At 42.2% G+C, this 22,605-nt stretch overlaps 1 protein-coding gene across 6 annotated transcripts in view; it reads right to left on the bottom strand.

Moving 5' to 3' along the window:
- DHX37 (DEAH-box helicase 37) overlaps positions 1-21,070 on the bottom strand; it is a 41,554-nt gene extending 20,484 nt beyond the window's left edge. The window contains exons 1-15 of one of the 6 annotated variants that reach the window (XM_088482117.1): positions 20,945-21,048; positions 20,764-20,825; positions 20,408-20,539; positions 20,162-20,325; positions 19,126-19,238; positions 16,272-16,626; positions 15,652-15,800; positions 15,102-15,194; positions 14,124-14,220; positions 13,704-13,817; positions 13,343-13,444; positions 9,233-9,347; positions 2,921-3,019; positions 957-1,024; positions 649-787 (exon numbers count right to left, since the gene is read on the bottom strand). In XM_088482117.1, the coding sequence (XP_088338243.1) occupies positions 649-787; positions 957-1,024; positions 2,921-3,019; positions 9,233-9,347; positions 13,343-13,444; positions 13,704-13,817; positions 14,124-14,220; positions 15,102-15,194; positions 15,652-15,800; positions 16,272-16,626; positions 19,126-19,238; positions 20,162-20,325; positions 20,408-20,513 (1,714 nt within the window). In that variant the 5' untranslated portion in view covers positions 20,514-20,539; positions 20,764-20,825; positions 20,945-21,048. Of the gene's footprint in view, positions 1-648; positions 788-956; positions 1,025-2,920; positions 3,020-9,232; positions 9,348-13,342; positions 13,445-13,703; positions 13,818-14,123; positions 14,221-15,101; positions 15,195-15,651; positions 15,801-16,271; positions 16,627-19,125; positions 19,239-20,161; positions 20,326-20,407; positions 20,540-20,763; positions 20,848-20,944 lie in introns of those variants that run through there. The other 5 variants (XM_088482116.1, XM_088482118.1, XM_088482115.1 and 2 more) reach the window with 5 other exon arrangements.
- Between the last annotated feature and the right edge of the window lie 1,535 nt (positions 21,071-22,605).

Raw genomic sequence — 22,605 nt, 5'->3', positions numbered from 1 at the left:
TCAGCAATTTGCTCCCAAACGCCGGAAAATAGACAAAAACTGTTGTTTGAACAAATTGTTTAGATCAAACATTTAACAAACTTGTCTGACGACCATTTTCATCTGTTTTCTGGCATTTAGGAGCAAATTGCTGATCATCATTTACTCCCATACGTTACCAGATTTTCATTCCAACCAATCAACTAGTTGGACAGAAAATATTTGTGTGTGTATGCAGCTTTACACAGTTCAAAAGGAAATTACCAACACATTCCTTGTTTGTAGTACTTTGACAGAGCATAGAGCAACATATCAAATTTATATAAAAGATTAGGATTTTCAAGACATCACATAGGTCGGGTGTGATGGAGTCCAGGTGCACCGAATCATTAAACAAAGGTTACCTTTATGAAAGCTGGTGCAATAGAAAAAGGTACTACAAGCAGATCCCATCAACAAATCTAATTCTGTAGGTTGTTTCCAATGCAATTTAAAAAAATTAAAGCAAACTTTGGTTACAACCCCTCCCCCATCTGAAGCAAGCTTGCATGTACAGCCTTCTCTGCCCCACAAGTTATCAACTTCTAAACACCTGCATTAGAATAAGAAGTTTAGCATAGCATAGCATAACATAACATAGCGTGCATAAGAAAAATAATAAAACAAGACCTTCATCCATTCCTGCGTCTCCTAATTCCAGATCAAAATCTGAGCCCTCTCCTTCTTCATCTCCTCCAGCATCCCTGTCTTCATCACCTTCATCTAGTGGCAAAGCTGAATAGCTGTCCAAGTTAATTTTAGGCAAGTTCTAAGTAAAGAAATACTATTATGACTTACAAAAGGAATTAGCCACAATTGATGTAAGGATTTTATATGAAAAGTTTACAGTAAATTATAAAATACATTATTACTATGGTAATTATATTGAATAAAGTAATAATACCAATAGGAATATCAATTCTAAATACTAAACTTACCACATTCTTCTTGGATTTTGACTTCTTAAATGCTTTCACGGCTTCCTGTGAATCCTCATCTTCTCCAGCTGAAATAAACAAGTACAGAAGTTCATGATATTTCTCCTGAACCTGACACACATGCAATTAAACTGCTCAGATGTTGGATACAGTTTTAAGGTATCTTTTTTTCTTTTCAAGCCAGCATTTAAGTGTTCTGAAATACTGAAAAGCTCACTTTTTCTTAAGCTGGGCATACACTTCCAGATAAAATGCCTGTCAGACCGACAGACATTTTATCTGCCAACCTGCCAGCCGCAGATGTCCGCAGCATACACTGAGATTTCTCACAGTGTATTAGCCCGACATCTGCGCCCGCCCCCGGGGAAGGAGACATTTCCCTGTTCCTTCAATGGGAAGGAACACAGGAAATGTCTGTCCGTCGACAGCGGCTGGGTGTACACAGCCCGATGCGGCCGACAGTTTACCCCATAAATATCGCATCGGACGGGCATGCTGGACAATCCGGCATGGCCGACCAAGCAATATTAACCACTTGGTCGTCCGCACACACGTTACAATTATCGGGGCGATCTGCGGATATCGGGCGGATCGCCCCGATAATTGTAGCGTGTATGGCCAGCTTTAGCAGTTTTCCTATTGATTGAAAACAGCTTGTGCAGAACTACCAAACACAAGCTGAGTGAGACATTATGTAACTGGAAGATGTCCACAGAAGGGACCAAATTGGAGAAAGTCAATTTACAGGGAACTGCAAAACTCAAGTAATTTACAAACAAAAACGGCTTAAAATTAGTAAAAGATTGTTGATTGCAGCTTTGCATAAGTTTCAAATGTCTATTATCTATGCAAGCGATTTTCCTTATAATAATCAATAGTCAGCCTGACGCAGAGAGCTTGGAGATCTCTTGGAGAAAACACAGAGTCAGGCCATTGATCTCTACAGTGCTTGAACGCTTTCTGCTATTCAGCAAAGCAAAAAGCGTTAAATTGCTCGAAAAAAAGTTACTTTATATAACGCCATCTCAGAATAGCGTTATATGAAGAAAATACTTAAATATCCCAAAAACTGCAGGGACAGAGGGAAATTTTCCCATAAATCCCTGTAGCATTTTGTAACTCCGCCCAGTCTCCGTACCTGCTTCCCAGTCATCGCCGGAAGGTAAGTCCGCCTAGGGCCTGTTAAACTTGCCGAAAGTGATTGTCATATGTATACAGGCTTTATACATGTATATTTATGTGCATTATATTTAACATTTATTTTATATACCTATCTTTGTGTATCAATGCCTATTTCCCTATAGTAAATTTCCAATTGTAAAGTGCAACAGAATATGCTGCGCTATATAAGAAACTGTTAATAAAATAAATAAATGTTAAATATAAAAGCACATAAATATACATGTATACAGGCTAGTATAAAGCCTGTATACACATGTCAATCAGTTCGGACAGGCTGGAGCTGTACTTACCCCGTTGGCGGTCACCGCAAACAGGGACGGAGACTGTTCCCGAGCGCATGATTGAGCATGCGCAGAGGAACAAACAGAAGGGATTGTTTTCAGAATACCGAAATCAATGCCTTCTGTGACATCGCAGGGATAGCGTGTTACCGGAACCGATGTCCCTGCTCAAAATATTGCTGAATAACATCCATATCTTATAATTGATAATAACTCGTGACTATGTTGCCCCATAATATTCTGGCCACATCGTCACTCTTGCTGAATAGACCCCAGACTACCTGTCCACATAATAATTCCAAATCAATAAAACAGAGTAAAACCATTAACTTGGCATTATTCATGGAACATGGATAACAAAACAGTGCCTTACAATAAAACAAAAAAGAATAAGAAAATAATAAATAATCAATTCTTATAATGGGGTATTTACACGTACTGGAAAAAAAATCCCAAATACAATATTAAATACTTATTAAATCTTTGAATTCATTAACTCACCCGGAGGTGCATTTTTTCCCCGGTAAGGGAACATTTTCCTTAGTCGTCTACAAAGTGAATGCACTTCTGCTTGCCCTGTGAGAAACACCAAGATTCCCCCTAAGTGAAAGAAACATACCCGATTAGTGTTGTATAAAGGTGGGCCCTTGCAACATAAAAGACAGTTTTGTGGTTAACAACATTTCTGCAATCCGAACATTTACTAGAAACAAAATATTAATCAAATTCCATCTGTTGGGCACCCACAATCATGCCCCATTCGAACTCTGATAATTCACGTCGCCTTGCTATGAGCAACCTAGCCAGAGTTCAAACGGACTCAGGAGATGTCTTGGAAATGCCCAGATCTGCATCAGTTGTAATCTGACAGTACAGTGACGCCACCTACCATTGCCTTTACATACTGCAATCCCATGACTTTTGGCACTTCAGTGTACATACACGTATGCATACATTTTGAAAGTACTGCACAAAAACAAGAGATATGGTAAGAACTTACCTTTGTTATCTCTGTTTCTACGAAGTCCATAGGGTCCACAGGGTTGACCTTGGGGTATAGGTTGGGAACCAAATCCGGGCACCACGTAGTTAAAGCTTTTAGCTCCCAGGATGCACTTGGGTCCACTCTCCCTATAACCCCACCCCCCAGCCAGAGGCACCTCAGTTTGTAAGTAGCCAAAGGCCGGAGGAGGAGAGAAAAAGAGAGAGAAAACTGGAACACTCTAGAACCATACTCACAGAAAAGGAGACGGGAAACCGGTGACCAGTAACACAGCCCATATGAAGCCAGGTGCGTCAGGGCGGGCGCCCTGTGGACCCTATGGACTTCGTAGAAACAGAGATAACAAAGGTAAGTTCTTACCATATCTCTTGTTTTCTACTTCAGGGTCCATAGGGGGTCCACAGGGTTGACCTTGGGGATGTCCCAAAGCAGTTCAACCAAGGGTGGGGACGCTCCTGTGCTGAGAGGAGAATCCGTCGCCAAAAAGGAAGCATCCTGAGAGGCAAAGGAAACCAATGCCTAGAACCTTAAAAAAAGGTTTGGACAGAAGACCACGTGGACACCTAGTAAGGCAAAACAGCCGAGGCGCCACAACGAGCCGCCCACGAGGGTTACATGACCCGAGAAAAAACAAGCCTCAACGACAGAAATGCCTACCTATGGGTAGGCCCCTGAGGAAGACATACGAGGCCATCCAGCCAACATTTCATTATAGGCCGGCCATCGTTTCCTGTGAAAACCAGAAACCGCAGACCACCAATAAGGAGTCCGATTACCATAAGGAACTTGAACGGATCATATAAAGCCAAAGAGGCCGGACCACAGTCAATGAGGCCACACCAGCCGAGAAGACTGGGGACTGAATGGCCGTACCATAAGTTCCAGAATAATATGGAACCTAAAAACCACTCTAAGAAGAAATACAGGGCGAGAGCAACTCACACCCTGACATGATGCCCTCCAGAAGAGGGAGCCACATGAGAACGCTCCCAATTCAGACACTCTCCTGGTTGATTTAAACACCCTGAGAGAGAGAGAGCTTAAACAATAGACCATGTAATGGCTATCACAACCAGCAGTTCCATTGACTGTCCCCGGACGGAACAAAGAACCACTACTAACTCCCCAGGAGTCCCTAGGGAGGACAAGTGGAGGCATAATCCAGAAAACACTCCAAAGGATGAACTGGATACCAGAGCGGAGCAATTCCATATCTTAACCATACCGACAGTGTAGAGATCCTCACTGTCAGGAAGGCCAGGCCAAGGGTGAAACCCAAGCCAGCCGGAAGGAATGCCAGAATATCTGAAAATCCTGGACACCGGAGGATCGTATCGACAGGTACGATACCATAAGAATTATGTGTGCCACAGTCCGTGGCAGATCCCAGCAAAGTCAGGCCTATCTGCTCTAAACATCTCAATGAAGACAGAGCCAGGGAAGCCCTAGGACCACAGTAGGGGCGCAGTCAAAGACAAACGATCCAGGTCCAGGGAAAAACAAGGACCCTGAGACAACAGGTCCAGATAGTGAAGCAGTAGGAACGGAGTATCGATGAGGAGACTCCGAAAATCTCAGTACCAGTGATGTCTGGGACGAACTGGAGCCCCCAGAAGGAAAGCCCCTCCGTCTCGAATTAAACTTCCGAAGACCTCGAGGAAGAAGGGAGACCGGAGGACACAGGTACACAAAGTGGAAGGACCACTTCACTGACAAACAGTCACTGAAGGTAGCTTCAGTACTCCTGGAGCTGGACTGTAACACCGGTAATGTGTGATCAAGTCAGAAGGCCATGAGGATCAATCCCCTCAGGGAGGCCCCCTCTGCTCACCAGGAGTTGAAACCTCTCTTGGAGAAGAGACTAGTCCCCGGGATGCACGTCGCAACAGCTGAGGAAGCCCGCTTCCCAATGGAGAGCTCCGGGAATAAACACTGCAGAGTTGGCCAGGAGAAGACCCTTGGACTATGCCAGAATGGATGACATACCTGACATTGCCACCCAACTACCAGTGTTGCCTAGATGGAAGTCACTGTTGTGACACTGTCGGACTGAACCTATTCAGGTTTACCGTGACATATGGGTTAGGCCAGAGTGAAGGTCCAAGACAGCCTAAAGTATCAACAAGTTAAGTGGCAGGACAGAAACGACAGACGTCCAACTGCCCCGAAACGAATGCGGACCAGACACTGTCTGTAGCAAAGAACACCCTGGGCGAGATGGCCATAGCCACCCGGACAGAGACCAACTCGCCTCTGGAGAAAGTATCATCGTTCGAACATCGATCCGATGGGAAAAACTCGATCCATCTGGAGGGGAGTCAATTATGGCAAGGTCTGGAATGGAACTGAGCACATTCCACCTTACCAAAAGGTAGACACTCTGGTAGACCGCGCATCACAAAGAGTAATGACATATGTCGAATGCGTAGATATCCGCACACTCCAAGTTGAAGAGTGGAGATCTTGTCTTACGCCAGAAAAATTCTCAGAGTCTGAGAATCCAGCAGTGCTCCCAGATGAAGAAAACCCTGTGAGGGATGTAGGGAGGACTTTTTCTCCGTTGACTAATTATCTGTGCCGAGAAGAAGCCACGGTTATCCTGACCTGGCGGTAAAGTACCTTGGTGATCCTGCTAAAAGCAGGAGACCGTCCAGAGAAAGGAGCATTCGGATACCCTGAACAGGTGAACTGTCAGAAAATCCATAAGGCTGGTAAACCCCGGTGGAGTTGAGGACAGTCCCAAAAGGCAGAGCCCGAAACTTACAAGTGTTGCTGTGGCACAGCAAACCTGAACCCCTGCTGATGAGATGGCTCTGTACGTACCCGTAGGTACGTATCCTGAATACTCAGATATACCCTAAAATCCCCAGGTTCCAAACGTCGGATGATGGAGCATGGACGATTCCACCTGAGTCCAGGCACCGTTGGAATCTGATTCAGGGATTTGAGACAGAGTATAGGCAAATGAGGACCAGTCGGTCACCGCCCCAGAAAGAAAGTAGAACAACCAGTCCCTCACTGAGATAGTGAGGTTGGCCGAAATAGCTCTGCTTACCACAAAGACTGTATAGCTTTCTGGGATTGTAAGGCCCTGATCAGGTCTGAAGAAGGGCCCATGTAACAATGCCTGTGAGGAGGCTGCCTGAGCAATGAGAGTACCTCACTCTGGAAATTCCCCAGATGTAGACCTGTCCCGTCAGGCTGAGGGTATATCCTCAGGTGTAGAAACAGGGTCGTCCGGAAGTCCAGGACTGCTCGGTACTGGATATGGTGGCCCCCATGGAGGCCGACAGCCTAGGAAAAAACAGGCCTTTAGGCTGACCCTGAGGACAAAAAGACTTAACAGAGTTAGTCCGAATGTAGTGGGAGTAGCTAAAGACGGTATATCCCCATTAGCGATACTGCCAATGATGCAACGATCTTGTCAAGGTCAGGACCAAACAAGATCTTCCCCATGGAAGGAGTGTGCACCTCTGCTTTCCCATAACGCAGCCATAGGGTACTGCGGCGGATACAGACGCCGCCGAAACCCTGAAAGTTAGAAGACCGGCATCCCATGAGGTAATCCCACTTTGAACCTCAGGACGTGTTGGAGGGGAAAAACGTCACAAAAGCATCACCATGCGATGGCCATGGTAGGACGGGCAACAGGCCCTGAAAACGAGTACATTGATTTCAGGCAAAGTTACCACCTACGGATCCGTAAAATCCGTCCAGGCCGGGATGGGAGGCGTATTAATGCCTGTAACCCGATGATTAACATACAAATCCATCCCAGAAGGGGATTTCCATTACTTGGGAGGACCCTCAGGGAATGGGAAACAGGAGGCCTTTGTGACTCCTCGTATCTGGCGACAGCCAGACTCCCGCTATGAGATCCACCCGCTGGGCAGAAAACGGGAGATGTATGATACAGGTGCAGGATCGACATTCTCTATATCCAGAATGAACCTGGCTACCAGCCCCAAAGCAGGGATAATAATACTTGAAATCGGCTCCCCCCATGTGAGAGGGAAAGAGCCGAATATACCATCCAGTTCACGGCAGAGCCACTGGTCAGTAACCACAGGGCATATATCACGCCAATTAGTATTTCTATAAAACAACATCCACCAGGGTGGCCGTTGTGGTAATCCCTGCAAGGGGAATGACAGACCGATGTGGTATCGGAGGTAATTCATGTACTGTGAAAAACCCCGGCGGGGAGCGACAGTCTGTTGCACAGGGGTAAATTGCAAGAAATTGCGAGATACCCCGAGTTCAAAAGGGCAGTATGGTGAAGTAACTCCAAGCGAGTGACGACAATGGGGCCCGCCCGGCGATCCTCAAAGGAGAGGATCCTGAGAAATAAACCGCCCTTTAAGGGGGTCGTGCAAGGGGCCCCGCACCAGATGGTGCCGCATACATAAACCTTTCTGAGTTAAAATCCTCCGCACTAATTCCTGCAGGCTATGACTTGCAGGATCGCAATAATGGGTGCAGTATCGTGTGCAATCTCCTGGTCAGATATATCTGACTATCTTGACGGAAATATTAAGCAGCGCCATACCGGTCCTGACTGACGCTAAGATTAGCTGCAGGGACCCATTATCAGCGTATGCAACTCACAGTTCCATCTAAAATATGGCAACGTGCAGCACGCAACAGTATGTGACAAACCTCACAGATATTAACAAATATATATATGTGAGGTCTCAGAACCACCCCAGGTACACCTGTATTAGGGCAGATAAAGAAAAGGGATAGATATACACTGACAGGTGAGAGAAAAAGCAGACAGTCAGCACTAGCAAAAGTCACATACAATGCAGAAAAACATATATACATACATAAGCATGACATATAATATACTGCACAATGTCGCTACATTCAACTGCCCAGATTCAGTGTCTGGGAAGGCTATAGCGCTGTGTACACTCACCCAAATGGCCAGGTACGCAGGGGGACTGGGCTCACTGTCATCCTAAGAGTTCTGCAGCACCACCGAGAGAAAATGGCCACTGGAGAACTCAGAAGAAGCGTGGCCCGCGGAGGAAGCAGCTCAGCGACGCCAGACTGTATTATTGAAAGGCGCGCTGAGCTGAGGGGAGGAGCCGCTAGACAGGGAAGGCTTCCTCCCCTGGCTAGCAATTAACCCCCCGGGATGCCGGCTCCCGCTATAATCCCTGGTGGGCTAGTGGACACGCGGGGTATGCCTCCATGGAGGGGGAGCCCGCCGCCACCGCTAGCGCCTCCGGTCTGTCCCCAGAGACCGGAGGCATAAGGCTGCATATTCACACGTGGATCACCGCAAGCGGTGACCACGCGACTTACCTGTCCCCGTCGATCCGGCAGCAGCCCAGGGATTCCTCCAGAGCCCGGCTAGTACAGACTCTGGGGTCCCGCTGCGATCCCCAGATCTGTACTGGCGTCGCAGCGCCGGCGGGGTGTAGGAGCGGCAGCTCAGACGTCCATTGGACAGTCTGATGCTGCCGCTCTGAAGAGTAGTAAAAAATAATAAAATAAAACTCTTTTAAGCTTAGGGGCTGCTAAGCAGCCCCCCTGCAGTAACGGTGACCCGACTCCGGCCGGGCACCAACTTAAACTGAGGTGCCTCTGGCTGGGGGGTGGGGTTATAGGGAGAGTGGACCCAAGTGCATCCTGGGAGCTAAAAGCTTTAACTGCGTGGTGCCCGGATTTGGTTCCCAACCTATACCCCAAGGTCAACCCTGTGGACCCCCTATGGACCCTGAAGTAGAAACTAAACTTGACATTGACACACATATATTTGTCTAACTTAAGCAGACAAAAATGTAACAGAATGACTTTACCTGAAGGGAGCATCCTGTGGATCTTGCAGACTTTTCTGAAACTTTCCCCAGCATAGTCATTTAATGGGGTACGTTTATTAAAGTGGACAGTGACTGGAAACTGCCTGGTATCCACCTAAAAGACCATGTTACAATTACAGATACATAGATATACAGGTGATTGGGCTAATTTGCCATGCTCATTTTAAGTCCATATTCAGTATTTTTCCAAGGACTTTTAGCTCTTGCAGAGCAACAATTTCATAATGCACTCAAGAACCCTATTTTTTGTTTTAAAGTAATTTTAACAAAGCAGTGACTGCTTTCATTAGCTCCTCTCTCATTTGTGTGACCTATAAATATGGCTTACAAACCACCTTATTTACACAGTTTATAAAACTACAGGTAAACACAGGAATGAGAGGCACAATAAGTGTAAAGCCCTGCCTCTTCTTGTTTCAATTCTCCAACCTTTTAACTCCGCTAATATCTATAGGTTTGCGGGGGGCGCGGCCTGGAGTAGGCAGCATTTTGTCAGCTCTCCTGTGGATATCCTGATATTTATCCTGTTTTACTGGTAGTTCCTCCATTGGTGTACCTATATTAGAGGGGCATCTTCTCCTGCTCCCCCGGAGTGCTGTGGTAAGCTGTTGGTGTGATTTCTCCAAGATATTTCCCATTTGTTTGTGTGGCCGGGTCGTCGGCCTCCCTCTGTCCTTGTGAACCTGCTACCATTCCTGGCTCCCGCAGCTGATCTCTACGCACCATTACCTGTGAGGTGCCTCCGGATCGTGGACTGCATTCCGTGGTGTGCTGGGAGTGAGTCCTGTGATTTATCTTCTCTTCGGCTCCCATCAGCAGATCCCGAAGGTTGGGGTGTGCCATGTGCTAGCTGCCGACAACTTGACGCTGGGCTTCATTTCGACTGTTGCACTAGTCGTCCTGCTGCTCCGACGCTCCTGGGCTGCGGTCTTTCTACCTGGTTTACCTAGTCTCTGGGTACCGCTGCCTTTACTGTGACTTTCCGCTGGTCTCAAACTCCTGAGGACGTCTTCTTCTGGTGCTGGTGGCCATTTTCAAGTTATGTGATCTCTACTTGCTCCTGATATCCCCTGGCTGTTACCTGGTGTGGCTCTGTACCTTCTGCTTTTCCAGTTAATATTTTTTCTGGACTCTTTATCTGTTCCGCTCCTCATCCCTGTGCGTTATTTGACGGTGGTTGTCCATTGTCATCATGGGCCATCTTCAGTAGATCCTTCAGGCTATTAAGGACTCTACCCAGAGACTTGCGGACAGAATTGGAGAGTTGCAAATAAATCTCTTTTTTACTTGTCATGTGGATGAGCCCCTGATCCCTGACTCGGACATCCTTTCCCCTCAAATTCAAGATCAATTACCCACTTTGGTGCACCAGGTTCGATCCAAGGTTAACTACCAACTTGTCTCCAGTCATCAAGATTCTGCTCTAGTGAGTTTAAAAATCCTTTACCCATTTCCAGCATTCATGATGAAGATCTGTAATATCTTGTGCAAATGTTTTTTTTGCTTTTTTGTGTATACTCCTGGGTGATATGTGGCAGATTTTTTCATCTTGGTTTTGCACTTCTAGGGGGCGGAGGCCTGACCAGATTAGATTTTTGGAATGTATAGATCTGTCACAATGTTTTATAGGCCATTTTATTTGTCTTATACACTGTTTTGATTTAATATAGTATGTTTTCCTTATTTTTCCATACTGTATATTTCTGATTAGGAGGAACTTCATTTTTTTTAATTGTTTCATTTTTGTTTGCAGCCCATTATTAGGCCTTACTAACTGTTACTTTAATGTGTACTCTACATATCCTGCTTTTCCTTTTTTTATATTATTTCATATACTCTGTGTTTTAAGTATGTCTGTGAAATTTCACAAATTCTCTATGGAAGGAACAGTTTTGAATAAAGCGGGAGAGCTGGGCCTCGCTTAGCTTGGGTCAACTAGTATATTGTCCTTATTGTTTATGTAAGTTTATAATCTGCTATTTGGGTGGGGGGTTTATAGGTAGACTAGTGTAGTTTGGGGGGGGTGTTAGGGGATCGAAGTATAACTAGGTTGGGTTAGGTTATACAGGGTGGGGGGTTATGGGGAGGTTTGTTTTGGGTTTCTATATTTGGTTTCATTATTTTGGTAGAAATTTGTATGTGTGATATGCGGTTAGTATATTTAGGATTTTACTGACAGTACATTTAAATATTTTGTCTTACCTCCTCTAATTATATTTCTTTTCAAAATTAGTGAACCAGAATGGCGCCTTCTGGTTCTATCTATACTTTAACATTATATCGTGGGGTTACTAGTATATCCTGTGTTGCTTGATACGCTTTTTCAAACTATATACTGATGTACAATCATCTATATGCTGCGTCTTAGATGTATTGCCTGTCATGTTTATTTCTTATTATTTTCTTTGGATGTAAATTAAAATTATCAATAAAAATTATTGAATTTAAAAAAAATATATATCTATAGGTTTGTAATTATGTATATGCATATTACACTGTCATTTTTGTAACTACCCTGTTTGTATCTTTACTCTGTATGGTGTTGTAGAACTTTGCGGCATGATCCAGTGCACCCTGCTTACTTTAAAAGGTTCCAGATTGTGCCATTATTATTTAATAGCGGTGCTACCACTGTAGAACTTTCACAATTACTTTCATATTTAATATTACACAGAATATTGTGCGCACAACACTGGATATTTCTTTGCATATAACTGCATAGAAAGAACTCTGTTTACGTTTTAAACTGGGAACTGGGTGTTTAAACTGGTAAATCCTTGAGCCGCTGGCCTACTGGAAGGTGGGGGAGGTGATACACACAGCGAAGGAGGAATGAAAATAGCAATAGTACCCAGCAGTGGATTAACCTTTTCTCATCAAACCATTAGAAGATCTCCACCCTGTTGTTTTGGACCTAATTGCAAAGGGACATAAAGCAGGCCATACACCAGACCAACTTTCCTCCAACCATCCAACTAGTTGGGTTGGTTGGAATGAAAATCCGGTAATGCATGGGAGCAAATGACAATCAGTCATTTGCTCCCAAATACTGAAAAACGGGCGAAAGCTGTTGTTCAGTGAAGTTAACGTTTCATATTGAATACCCCTCTAAGAGGCGTATTCAATATGAAACGTTAACTTCACTGTCGAAGTTAACGTTTCATATCGGAATTTTTACCTGCGTTAAAGTATCGGGCGCGCTCCCGCTTATACCCGTATTCAATATAAAATTAACGAAAACGGGAAACTCCGAAGTTGGATTTGCGTAAAGTTACGAATTTTTCCTTAAAAAAATTGTAAGACCCCCCTAAAGTAGTAAAAACATGGGGGAACACTATGGGTACACCCGTTTTAGCCTTTAATTGAAAGTCGGGGATTTAAATAGCCGCAGCAGGTGTTTTTTTCCGACATTGAAGAAGTGATGCAGAAGAGCACTTAGGTTATTTTTTTCGTTTTTTTAAGTGGTCCCATCAAATTTGGGATACATGAAAATGGGTACTAGCATATTTTTATGTCCCTAAAGTAAGCTTTTAAAAATTCTGCATTTGTGCACCTGCCACTATAATTCTATTCTAGAAAACACCTGCCGCATACTTGCAGAATAGCCCTGAACCTATTTCCCTATTCTTAAACAATTTTTTCCCATTTTATTTTTTTTTCACCCCAATTTTTAAATTCATTTTTTAGGGTGTTCCTATTTTTTTTAAAAACTTTTTTTGACACAGTTCTTTTTTAAATGTCATTCCCAGGGGTGCAGGCTATTTTTTTTAAGCCTGCACCCCTAAACCCCAATTCTGCACTTTTTTTCGACACCTATTCAATGGTGAAAACTTATCCCCGTTTTTTATCTAAGACTTCTCAAAACTGCGAAAAGTCTTTGAAATTGAATACGGTGTAAAAGTCAAACCTGCGATAATGACGTCAAAAGTGCGATATTAACGCAAAAACGATGTTATCGCTCCCATATTGAATACCCCTGTAAGAGTTGCAATATATACTTTTTATCCATTTAGGTGCAGAACATTGTATATTGCATATCTACTGAACACATGTTTATGATGTATACAATATAGATCAGATTGCACTCACTTTAATAACTGGAGGAGTAACAGGGAAAAGCCTTTTGTTTTCTGTGAAGTCCTCAATACGTAGAGTTGCAGACATTATAACCAACTTTAATGGCTGACCTTTCTGTTAATGAAAACCATATTAGTTTTAAAACATATCCAGTTGCATATAATAAAATGCTTACCACAATATATGCACTTATGCCCCACATCACAAGTCTATGTTTTAAAAGTGCGCAGGCCAACGACTGCTTTGGGCTAATTGCTATATTGTGCTTAAATTCAGTAAAATAAAACAGTGACAGCATCCAAGGCAGAAGCATTGTGAGTGAACTGAAAGCAATAACACATATTAGAAAACATAAAAGATTTGTTTTAGTAACCTTTGTCCGAAGAGGAACAATACGAGATAAAAGTCCAATTAAAATATCAGTGTAGACGCTTCTCTCATGGGCTTCATCAATTATTATTACTCTGTATCTGTTAAGCAAGAAATCCTTACAAGACACAAAAACAGATATTATTAGAATCTTGGGGAGTACCAGGTTTAATAAAACTTTTCAACTTCAATTCATATAACAAGATCTAGTAAATTAATATGGCCTACAAATTTTAAATTTATAATTAGTTACTGTAACTTTTTAAATCAGTTTGGCCTTCCTCAATGAGTCCATCTTCATAGTAACTTAGGTGAAATATGGGGAAATACAATTACGTATCCAAACAGGCACACTTTCAAATCATAATCATTCACAACTAACAGATGTAACAAGAGACTGTTTATCCTCCGCTGATGCGCTTACCTTCTGGATCTCTTTCAGCAGAACACCATCTGTCATGAACTTTATTCTAGTTTCAGCAGAGACGTTTCCTTCATATCGGATTTGATAAGAGACAACGCTTAAATAAATTAAAAGATACATAATTACTGCCATGTAGAAGGTAAACAGAAGTAGCTTGTGAAGTCTCAGTGGTTAAATCGGACATGTTTAGGACATTGTATAGTGTTTAGCATCAAAAACATGAAATGCTTATGTACCAATTTTTAAAATAGACTGTAAAATTAAAAAGGAAACTGATGTTGTATTGTATTTTTCAATCAGAAAAGCTAACATCATGATAGCTAAAATAATTATGCCAAAACAGCACTAGATTTACTACAAATCAGCACTAGATTTACTATAGAGGTTGAGTCTCCCTTATCCAAAGGGGTATTTTGGATATCAGAATATTCCGTATTTTGGATTATTTGCATACCATAATGAGATATCCTGGGAATGGGACCCAAATCTAAACACAGAATGCATTTGTGTTTTATATACACCTTATACACACAGCCTGCAGGTAATTTTATACTAGATTTTCAATAATTTTGTGCCTTAAACAAAGTTTGCGTATATTAAACAATCAAAAAGCAAATAATTCACTTGTCTTAGTCATGCTAAAAAAAATCTGTATTTCGGAATATTATAAAAAACAAAAAACAGTTTATATTAAGGCTAAACCCATTCAATGATGGCAATGTAATAATGGAAAGCCATTTTTCTTAGGGTGTCTTTTTTTTTAATCAATCTAAAGAGTGAGTTATATGTTTGAAAATATTGAGCAACATAACATTACAACATAACATTACATAATCGACTACATGATAAAGTATTATATTTATCTATACAATAAGTATCACTCACAGGACACTGACATCTTGATTTCATAAGGATTATTTTACAATCATACAAACATTACAGATATTTACATTACTGGGACTACTGAGTAAAACCTACCTCTGCGGCAAGTTCATTTCAATTGCCACGCGCTGTGACATGGTAACTGCTGCTACACGCCGTGGTTCCGTGATACCAATTATGTTATTGTCACTAAATGGGAAAGAATTACAGTACAGTCAGAAAAAAAACACTGTACTTGACCCAAGTAGTTGTATTACACAGCCATAGAATAAACACAACTGATATATACAATAATGACTATTTACCAAAACTGCTCAAACATGCAAATATGCACTAAGGGGCTGATTCAGCATTACACGCAAGTGCAATGCTATACGCAGATTCCCGATTAAAGAAGTGATAAAGACTTTGCCAGCTACTCCTTCATACAATCTAGGGGGTTTATTTACTAAATTTTGTAAAAGCCCTAAATTTAAAAGGGCAACGCTTTAACTAGCAAAACATGGCTAGTAACAACATTGCCCTTTTATATTTCGGACATAAACACGAAAGGAAACGCCTGGTTTTAGAACCAGACACTTAATAAATAAACCCCTAGGTTTCTATTTGTTCTTTATCATTTTCATTTGAAACACCAAGGACCTACCTTCCATATCCAGCTTCATACAGGAATTGTGGCACTTGGGTGGTTTTTCCACTGCCAGTTTCACCACATAAAACCACAACAGGGTTTTCATTAATAGCTTCCATAATGACTTGTTCTTCAGCCAGGATTGGAAGTTTTAACCTGCCCTCCTACATGAAATAATAAGCGTTTTATGTGCAGAAGCTCAGCAATAAAATGCACAATTGCCATTTTGCATGAAACATACATTCTAACATCTCTTCATGTCTTTGTAGTTGTCACAAATATTAAGGAGTGCATTCTTAAAAATAGCTGAGAGCTATATCCATCTTAAAAAAACTGTTATGAAGTCTGTTTGCAGGGACCACCAATCACTAGAATAACTCTGCTTTTATTGGGGGGTCCCAAAATCACCATTTTGCTTCCCAAAGACTTCTTGGCTATATCTCATCCTACAGATGAAGCAAACTTTATATTTAACCCATCATATGCCATTGAAATGAAAAGTATGTGATGTGTTAAATGTCAATCTTAAGTTTGCTAGGCATATATGTGTCTATTCCAATTTATTTGCTGCCCTTGTGATCAGGTATTTAGTAGAGTATAAGTAGTAAGACTCCCCTGCAGAGTGACATACAAACCTGGATTTCAGGAGACCTGTCAACAGGAATAAATATTGCTGGCTCTGAGGATGGAGGTGCAGGTGATTTCTGTGTGTGTGGCTCTTTCTTAGGCATTTGCGTGGACTCTGCTTGAACATTCTGCGATGTATTTGCAACTATAGGTTGCACAGCTGAGCTGTCCTCATCCACAGCTTTTTCCTGCTCCTTCTCGGCTGCATCAGCTTCATCATCTTCACCATGACTATCAGAGGACACGACAGTATCTGACTCTCCACTGGTCTCTTCTGCCACAGATTTCTGCCTGCGCTTCTTGTTGGCTCCACTGATGCTGCTTATGCGCCCCAGTCCTGTGCTACTGGCATCTTCTAGTGTTCTATAAAAGAGAACAGATTTAAATGCCCCAGTCATACAGTTGTAACCCTCAATCAAAATTAAATAATATTTATATAGGGGAATTGGATTATTAATAATATATATATATATATATATATATATATACACACACACACACACACACATATATATATATATACACACACACACACACATTTTATTAGGCCTGTTTTCTAAGAATAATATATGTGTGCATTCTAGTATTTTATGGAGACCCAAATAAGTCATAGTGAACCTTTATTCAAGTGTCATTTTACAAATGTAACTTTGCTTGATATTACTGGTGCTGTAATGGAAAGGGTATATCCATAGGCAGTGGTAGTGAAGGAGTCTGTGGTAATGCGAATGAGACAATGGCGTGAGGATTAGAAGCCCTCACGTTCATTTGTTTTTATGGACTAAGCCACAGTGCAAACCAGCATGGAAAAGGGAAAGAGACCATCTTTCAGCAAATCTGGTGGCTAATAGCGTAGTCGCAGCAGGCAGAGATTGCTGGGAACCAGGCGAAGGTCTCCAGAGCAGATAATTACCAACAGTGGTGGCTGGGAGTGATGGAGAATGCTCCCATCCCAGAGAGAGTGAAGAACAGGGTGGTAAGAAGTGGAGATTGGTCTGAGGTGTTACTGACAATCGGGGGAGCTAATTGGCTTTATTTTACCTAAGAGATTGTGACCGGAGAGGAACGGGGACATACTGAAGGATGCTGTCTTTGGATGCATGGTGCCTGTCAAAAGGTCTAGACTCTTATTGTGTTACATAAAATAGCTTTCAAAGACTCAGAGTTGAGGAACTAGCATAGCCTGTTAATTTAGTACCTCACACTAAAACCCAGCATAGTATATTGCTACCTGAACATCCGCCTCACAGTAGCTGGCTCACAACAGTACCTCTTCTCCACCAAAAACCCAGGTCCGACCTGGGTATTCAGACATGGTTCGAACCCAGGTCAGACACCGTTTACACAGCACTATCGATCTGGGTTATTCTCAGGTCAGCCCCATTCACACTGGACCAGTGTCAACCCTGCTAAAATTGTGAGGTCATAAAAAGTGGGAGGTGACTTCTCCACAACCACCAATCAGCTCATTTTAGGCATGACCCAGGTCGGATAACCCAGGTTGCACCGTTTACATTGCACCATTACCCAGATCCATCCTGGGTCCGACCCTGGTAGCTACATGGGTTGGATTGCCGGGTCACCTGACCTGGGTTATTTTTCAGGGATCCTTTTACACTGAGCTGCGACCGGGGTAGACCCAGCAATAACCCGGATTTGGCTCTGGTGTTAAAAGGGGTATAAAAGACTGCATGCCAATTCTCTTCACAGGAACTGCCTCAGTGTAGTATATAGCCATCAACTAAAACTCTCCATAGTCATAGACCAATACAACAAGATGTAGCCTGGTTATTAGTCTTATTACTCACAAGTGAAGTATAATCCTACTATAAGTTCTGCAGTATCATACAAGTAAATTGCATACATCACAGGAGCAAATCCACTGTTTCTGAGTACAGTTGTTCAAAGCAGGATGTAGTCGGCATTCCTGCGTGCGGGATGCCGACGGTCTAAATACCGGCACCGAAATCCCGACAGGTCGGGATCCCGGCACCAGTATTCCGACCGTCGGCATCCCGAAGGTAAGTATTGGGGTGCTAGGGGGGTTAGGCATTAAGGGGAGGGTTAGGCACCGGGGAGGGAGTGTTAGGATTAGGGTGCGGGGAGGTGCAGGTTAGGTTTAGGCACTAGGGGGGCAGGTTAGGTTTAGGGTGCGGGGAGGGGGGGGGTCTTAGGTTTAGGGTGTGGGGAGGGGGAGGTTATGTTTAGGCACTAGGAAGGTGGGGGGGAGGTTTAGGTAGGGGTTTAGGAAGGTGGGGGGGTGGGAGGTTTAGGTAGGGAAAATACTTACCTTTAGTTCCTACGGGTGTTGGTATTCTGTACAGCGGCATCCCGGCAGCCGGGATTTCATACCCAACCCGTTCAAAGAATGTTTATTAATCGTGGACAGTAACTGCGACTACAATGCCTCTGTAATAAGTGGATTAAATATATAACTATTACTAAGGGGCCAGTAGTTGCGACTATTATTACGGAGAACCTAAAGTGCACCAACAAGTTATTGGCAAAGAACTGTAAGAACAATCACAAAGGGTGCTGAAGATTTTGTTAGCACACTGAACAACACCTAACATTGAAAATACACAGTTTTATAGCTCAACAAGCAATCGAAGTACTACAACCCTTAAGGAAAAAATTAAAAAGAGAATGAGGTTCACCTGTTAAGACTTTACAGAAAATGACTCATGTTGCAAGAAGAAGCTCAATAAAAAAAATTGTAATTAATTGAATCAGTAAAAGACTGCATTCTTAAATCACAAAGACAAAGTATACTTGCATTGACATTGTTCAGCGATGCAAGGATTTTGTTTTTCTATTTAAATGCCCAATAAAGAATCAATGCTGCTGATCTGAAGGACTTACCGTTTAACACTGTACAATCGTTCCCCTGTGCCCAATTTGGAAGTTGTATATAAAAGACTCAGCTCTTTCGCTGAAGCTTGCACATCACTCAGTTTACTAAGAATATCTGCTCTCTGCCAAAATGAAAACACAATCAATATTGTCCCTTTCTCAAACAGTTTAACTGCTGGAGTGCACAGAACTGTACAGATAGGATATCCTAAAACATATCATTAACTAATCACTATACTTTAACAAAGTAGTAAATTGTACCATTTGTAAATGGCTACAAGCAGATTGATTACTGTATTACTTATTATTATATGTTATCATTTCAGTTCTACTCCAAGTAATGTAACAATTAGTAACAGACTACTAAAACAACTGTGATAATTTATGTTTAGAACAGAAAATTAACAAATTTGAGAGTAGAACTTCACAAAAACCTACTAGATCAGAGGTTCCCAAAATCTGCCATTACAGTCCATGTTTTAAGGATATCCGTGCTTGAGTCTAGATGGTTAAATCAAATTGACTGCGGTACTAATTAAGTCACCTGTGCTCAAGGATGGATATCCTTAAAATGTAGACTGTAATGGCGGAGTTTGGGAACCCCTGTACTAAATGTTCATGTACTTGGAACAACAGACAGCATGGATGGGAAGGTGTGGGGTTAGCATTTCAGTTCCTGGAAATATGTATAATAGAGTAAGAAGACATGTTTTCTGTTAGTCCAGGATAAAAAAAAACGACATTAAATCAGACTATTGAGTAAAGGAGCCCATACACTAGCAACGGATCTCCGCATTCCTGCGATCCTGAGAAGCCGGGTTGCAGGATCGGTGAAATCCAACATGTTGGATTTCACCGATTTGCTGATCATGATCAAAATATGATCGTGATTTGCAAATCGCGAAAGTTAGCATGGTGAATTTGACCGATCATCCGATGGATCGTGGAACATCGATGGCCACCAGTCGGTGTTTCCGATCCAATCGCAGGATCACGCAACCTAGGTGTATGGCGGTCTTTACCCGAAAACAAAAAGGTGACCAACCTGGCTCTTTTTTTCTTTTTGTTCCAGGACCTTCTGAAGAACTTTCTTCTGTTTTCGACTCAGTGGTTTTTTAGTGGAAACACCCTCAATTTTTTTCCTTTTAGATTTTTGGGATGGTAACATTAGAGGATTACTCTCATCCAGTCCTTTTAATTGTTCAGCCCCTGAAATAGTTGATTGTATTACTCAGTAAAACAAAATATTTACAGTGTTTATAAATAATTCATTGTTATAGATAAGTCTCACCTTCTAGTTCAACCTGGACATGTTGCTTAGGTTGTGAGGATTGCTCTTCTGTGTACTGTACTTGCTGTCTTGCTTTCCAGTTATGTCTCTTTCTCATTCTACCCATGTTGTTATTTCTGCAATTATTCAGATCTTAGAATACAAAAACACAAATAACTAGGGATTTTGGCACTAGTTTTCTACTACAATCAGGGTAATCCCTAACAACTTGGCAACCAGTGACTATAATGCTTCGGTGGATTACAAGTGAATGCAGCCTAAAGCAAGCATGCTGGGCCTTGTAGTTCTCAAACAGCTGGAAAAGTCGCATAGACAAAAGGTGTATTTCTTATACAGGTGAAGAGGAATTTACTTACAATGTCAGGCCTTTGTGCAGTCTTTAGTAATTAAGGGTAGATGGCAATTCTGTCTATAACTGCTGTAAGTAAACATACAACGTACTGCATTAAGTTACAGCACTGGGCACCTCGTCCTCGTCTACACATACATCTACATACATGACCTGCTTTTACATACAGTCAATTCACAACAACTCACTTCCGAGACCATAGAGACCTAGTAGGAAAGGAATCACTCAGTGTATGCATGGAACACACATGCTGCTGCTGCAGCTGCCTGGGACCCGGAAAAGGAAGTGACGTCAGTGACCCATAGCAACCACTACTCCATAGCAACTGTGCGAAGCATAAAGCGTCTGCACATAGAAACAGCGTATTTCCGCTATTGTTTGAGCTGTAAGTGTGCGGGCCCAGGTTGTATTTGGGGTTAAGGCATAGTCCTATATTATATATGTAATATAAAGACAACTGATGTTACCGTAATTGCATATGTATGTAATCTATACACCGGAGGGACTTGTCAGACTGGTAAATTAATCTAAGGTCTATAGTAGACGAGAGATTACTGTAAATAGCGTATCAACTATTAAAATAGTTTTATTTAATAAACAATGTGAACATTTAATGGAACCTGCTTGCATGCTATTCAATAAACTATGTGAAAATTTAATGGAAATCGCATGCATGCTTAGAGCTGTATTCAGTTTGAGCTCAGCCGCGATACTTTCTTGTGATACTTTTCGCCTACTTTGTAGGTGGAAAAGTATCGCGCGCGTGCCCGCTTAACCCAGTATTCAATTTGAAAGTACGCGAAAACGGGACCCGGCGAATCCTGAACAGGCGGAAAGTACTGTCAGATTTGGGGAAATCAGCCTGACACCCCCAAAAGATGCTCTAACATGGGGGTTCACTATGGTTACCCCTGATTTGGCTTGCTGAAGGTATGTGGTGTTTTTAAACGGGCTCAATAGCTGCTAAATAGCGTTTTGTATACGTGATGCAGAATAGTATTCTGGAGTATTTTACCTTGAAAATAACTTATCACAGCAAATTTGGGGTACTTGAAAATGGGGGCCAGCATATTTAAAAGTCCCTAAAGTAAAGTTGAAAAAATCGTGAAAAATTCACCTGCCGCAAGCACCTGCAATAAAAAAAAACACTTGGGGCATACTTGGGGACCCACCCAGAGTCAAGTTCGCTAGTTTGTAACTTTGTTCCCCAACATTTTTTTTTCACCCCCTTTTTCAAAGTGATTTTTGGGGGGGTCCTTAAGTGTTTTTTTTACATTTTTTGACACAGTTTACCTTTGGGGGACTGTCTGAAGGTTGCAGGGGGGTTCCCGCAATGTTGCCCCCCAAAACCCCAATTCTGCACTTTTTTCCACCTGCTATTTATAGGCGAAACTTTTTCGCCTAGTACATGTTGAGTCTCCCATATCCAAAATGCTTGGGACCAGGGGTATTTTGGATAACAGAATATTCCGTATTCTGGAATAAGTGCATATCATAATGAAATATCTTGGGAATAGGACCCAAATATACACACAGACTGCATTTATGTGTTATAGACACCTTATACACACAGCCTGCAGGTCATTTTATATACTACATTCAATAATTTTGTGGCTCAAACAAAGTTTGTGTACAGAGATTAAATTCATTTATATTTCATATACACCTTATACACACTGCCTGAAGGTAATTTTATACAATATTTTTAATAATTTGTGCCTTAGACAAAGTTTGTGTACATTGAACCATCAAAAATCAAAGGTTTCATTATCTAAGTCATGCCAAAAATATTCCGTATTTCGGAATATTTGGATATGGGAGACTCAACCTGTACATTGCATTGACTTTC

This window comes from Taudactylus pleione, unplaced genomic scaffold (genome assembly GCF_031769625.1).
Source record: "Taudactylus pleione unplaced genomic scaffold, aTauple2 ptg000282l, whole genome shotgun sequence".
In the NCBI taxonomy this organism is placed as follows: Eukaryota; Metazoa; Chordata; class Amphibia; order Anura; family Myobatrachidae; genus Taudactylus; species Taudactylus pleione.
This window is presented reverse-complemented; position numbering and strand designations above follow the sequence as displayed.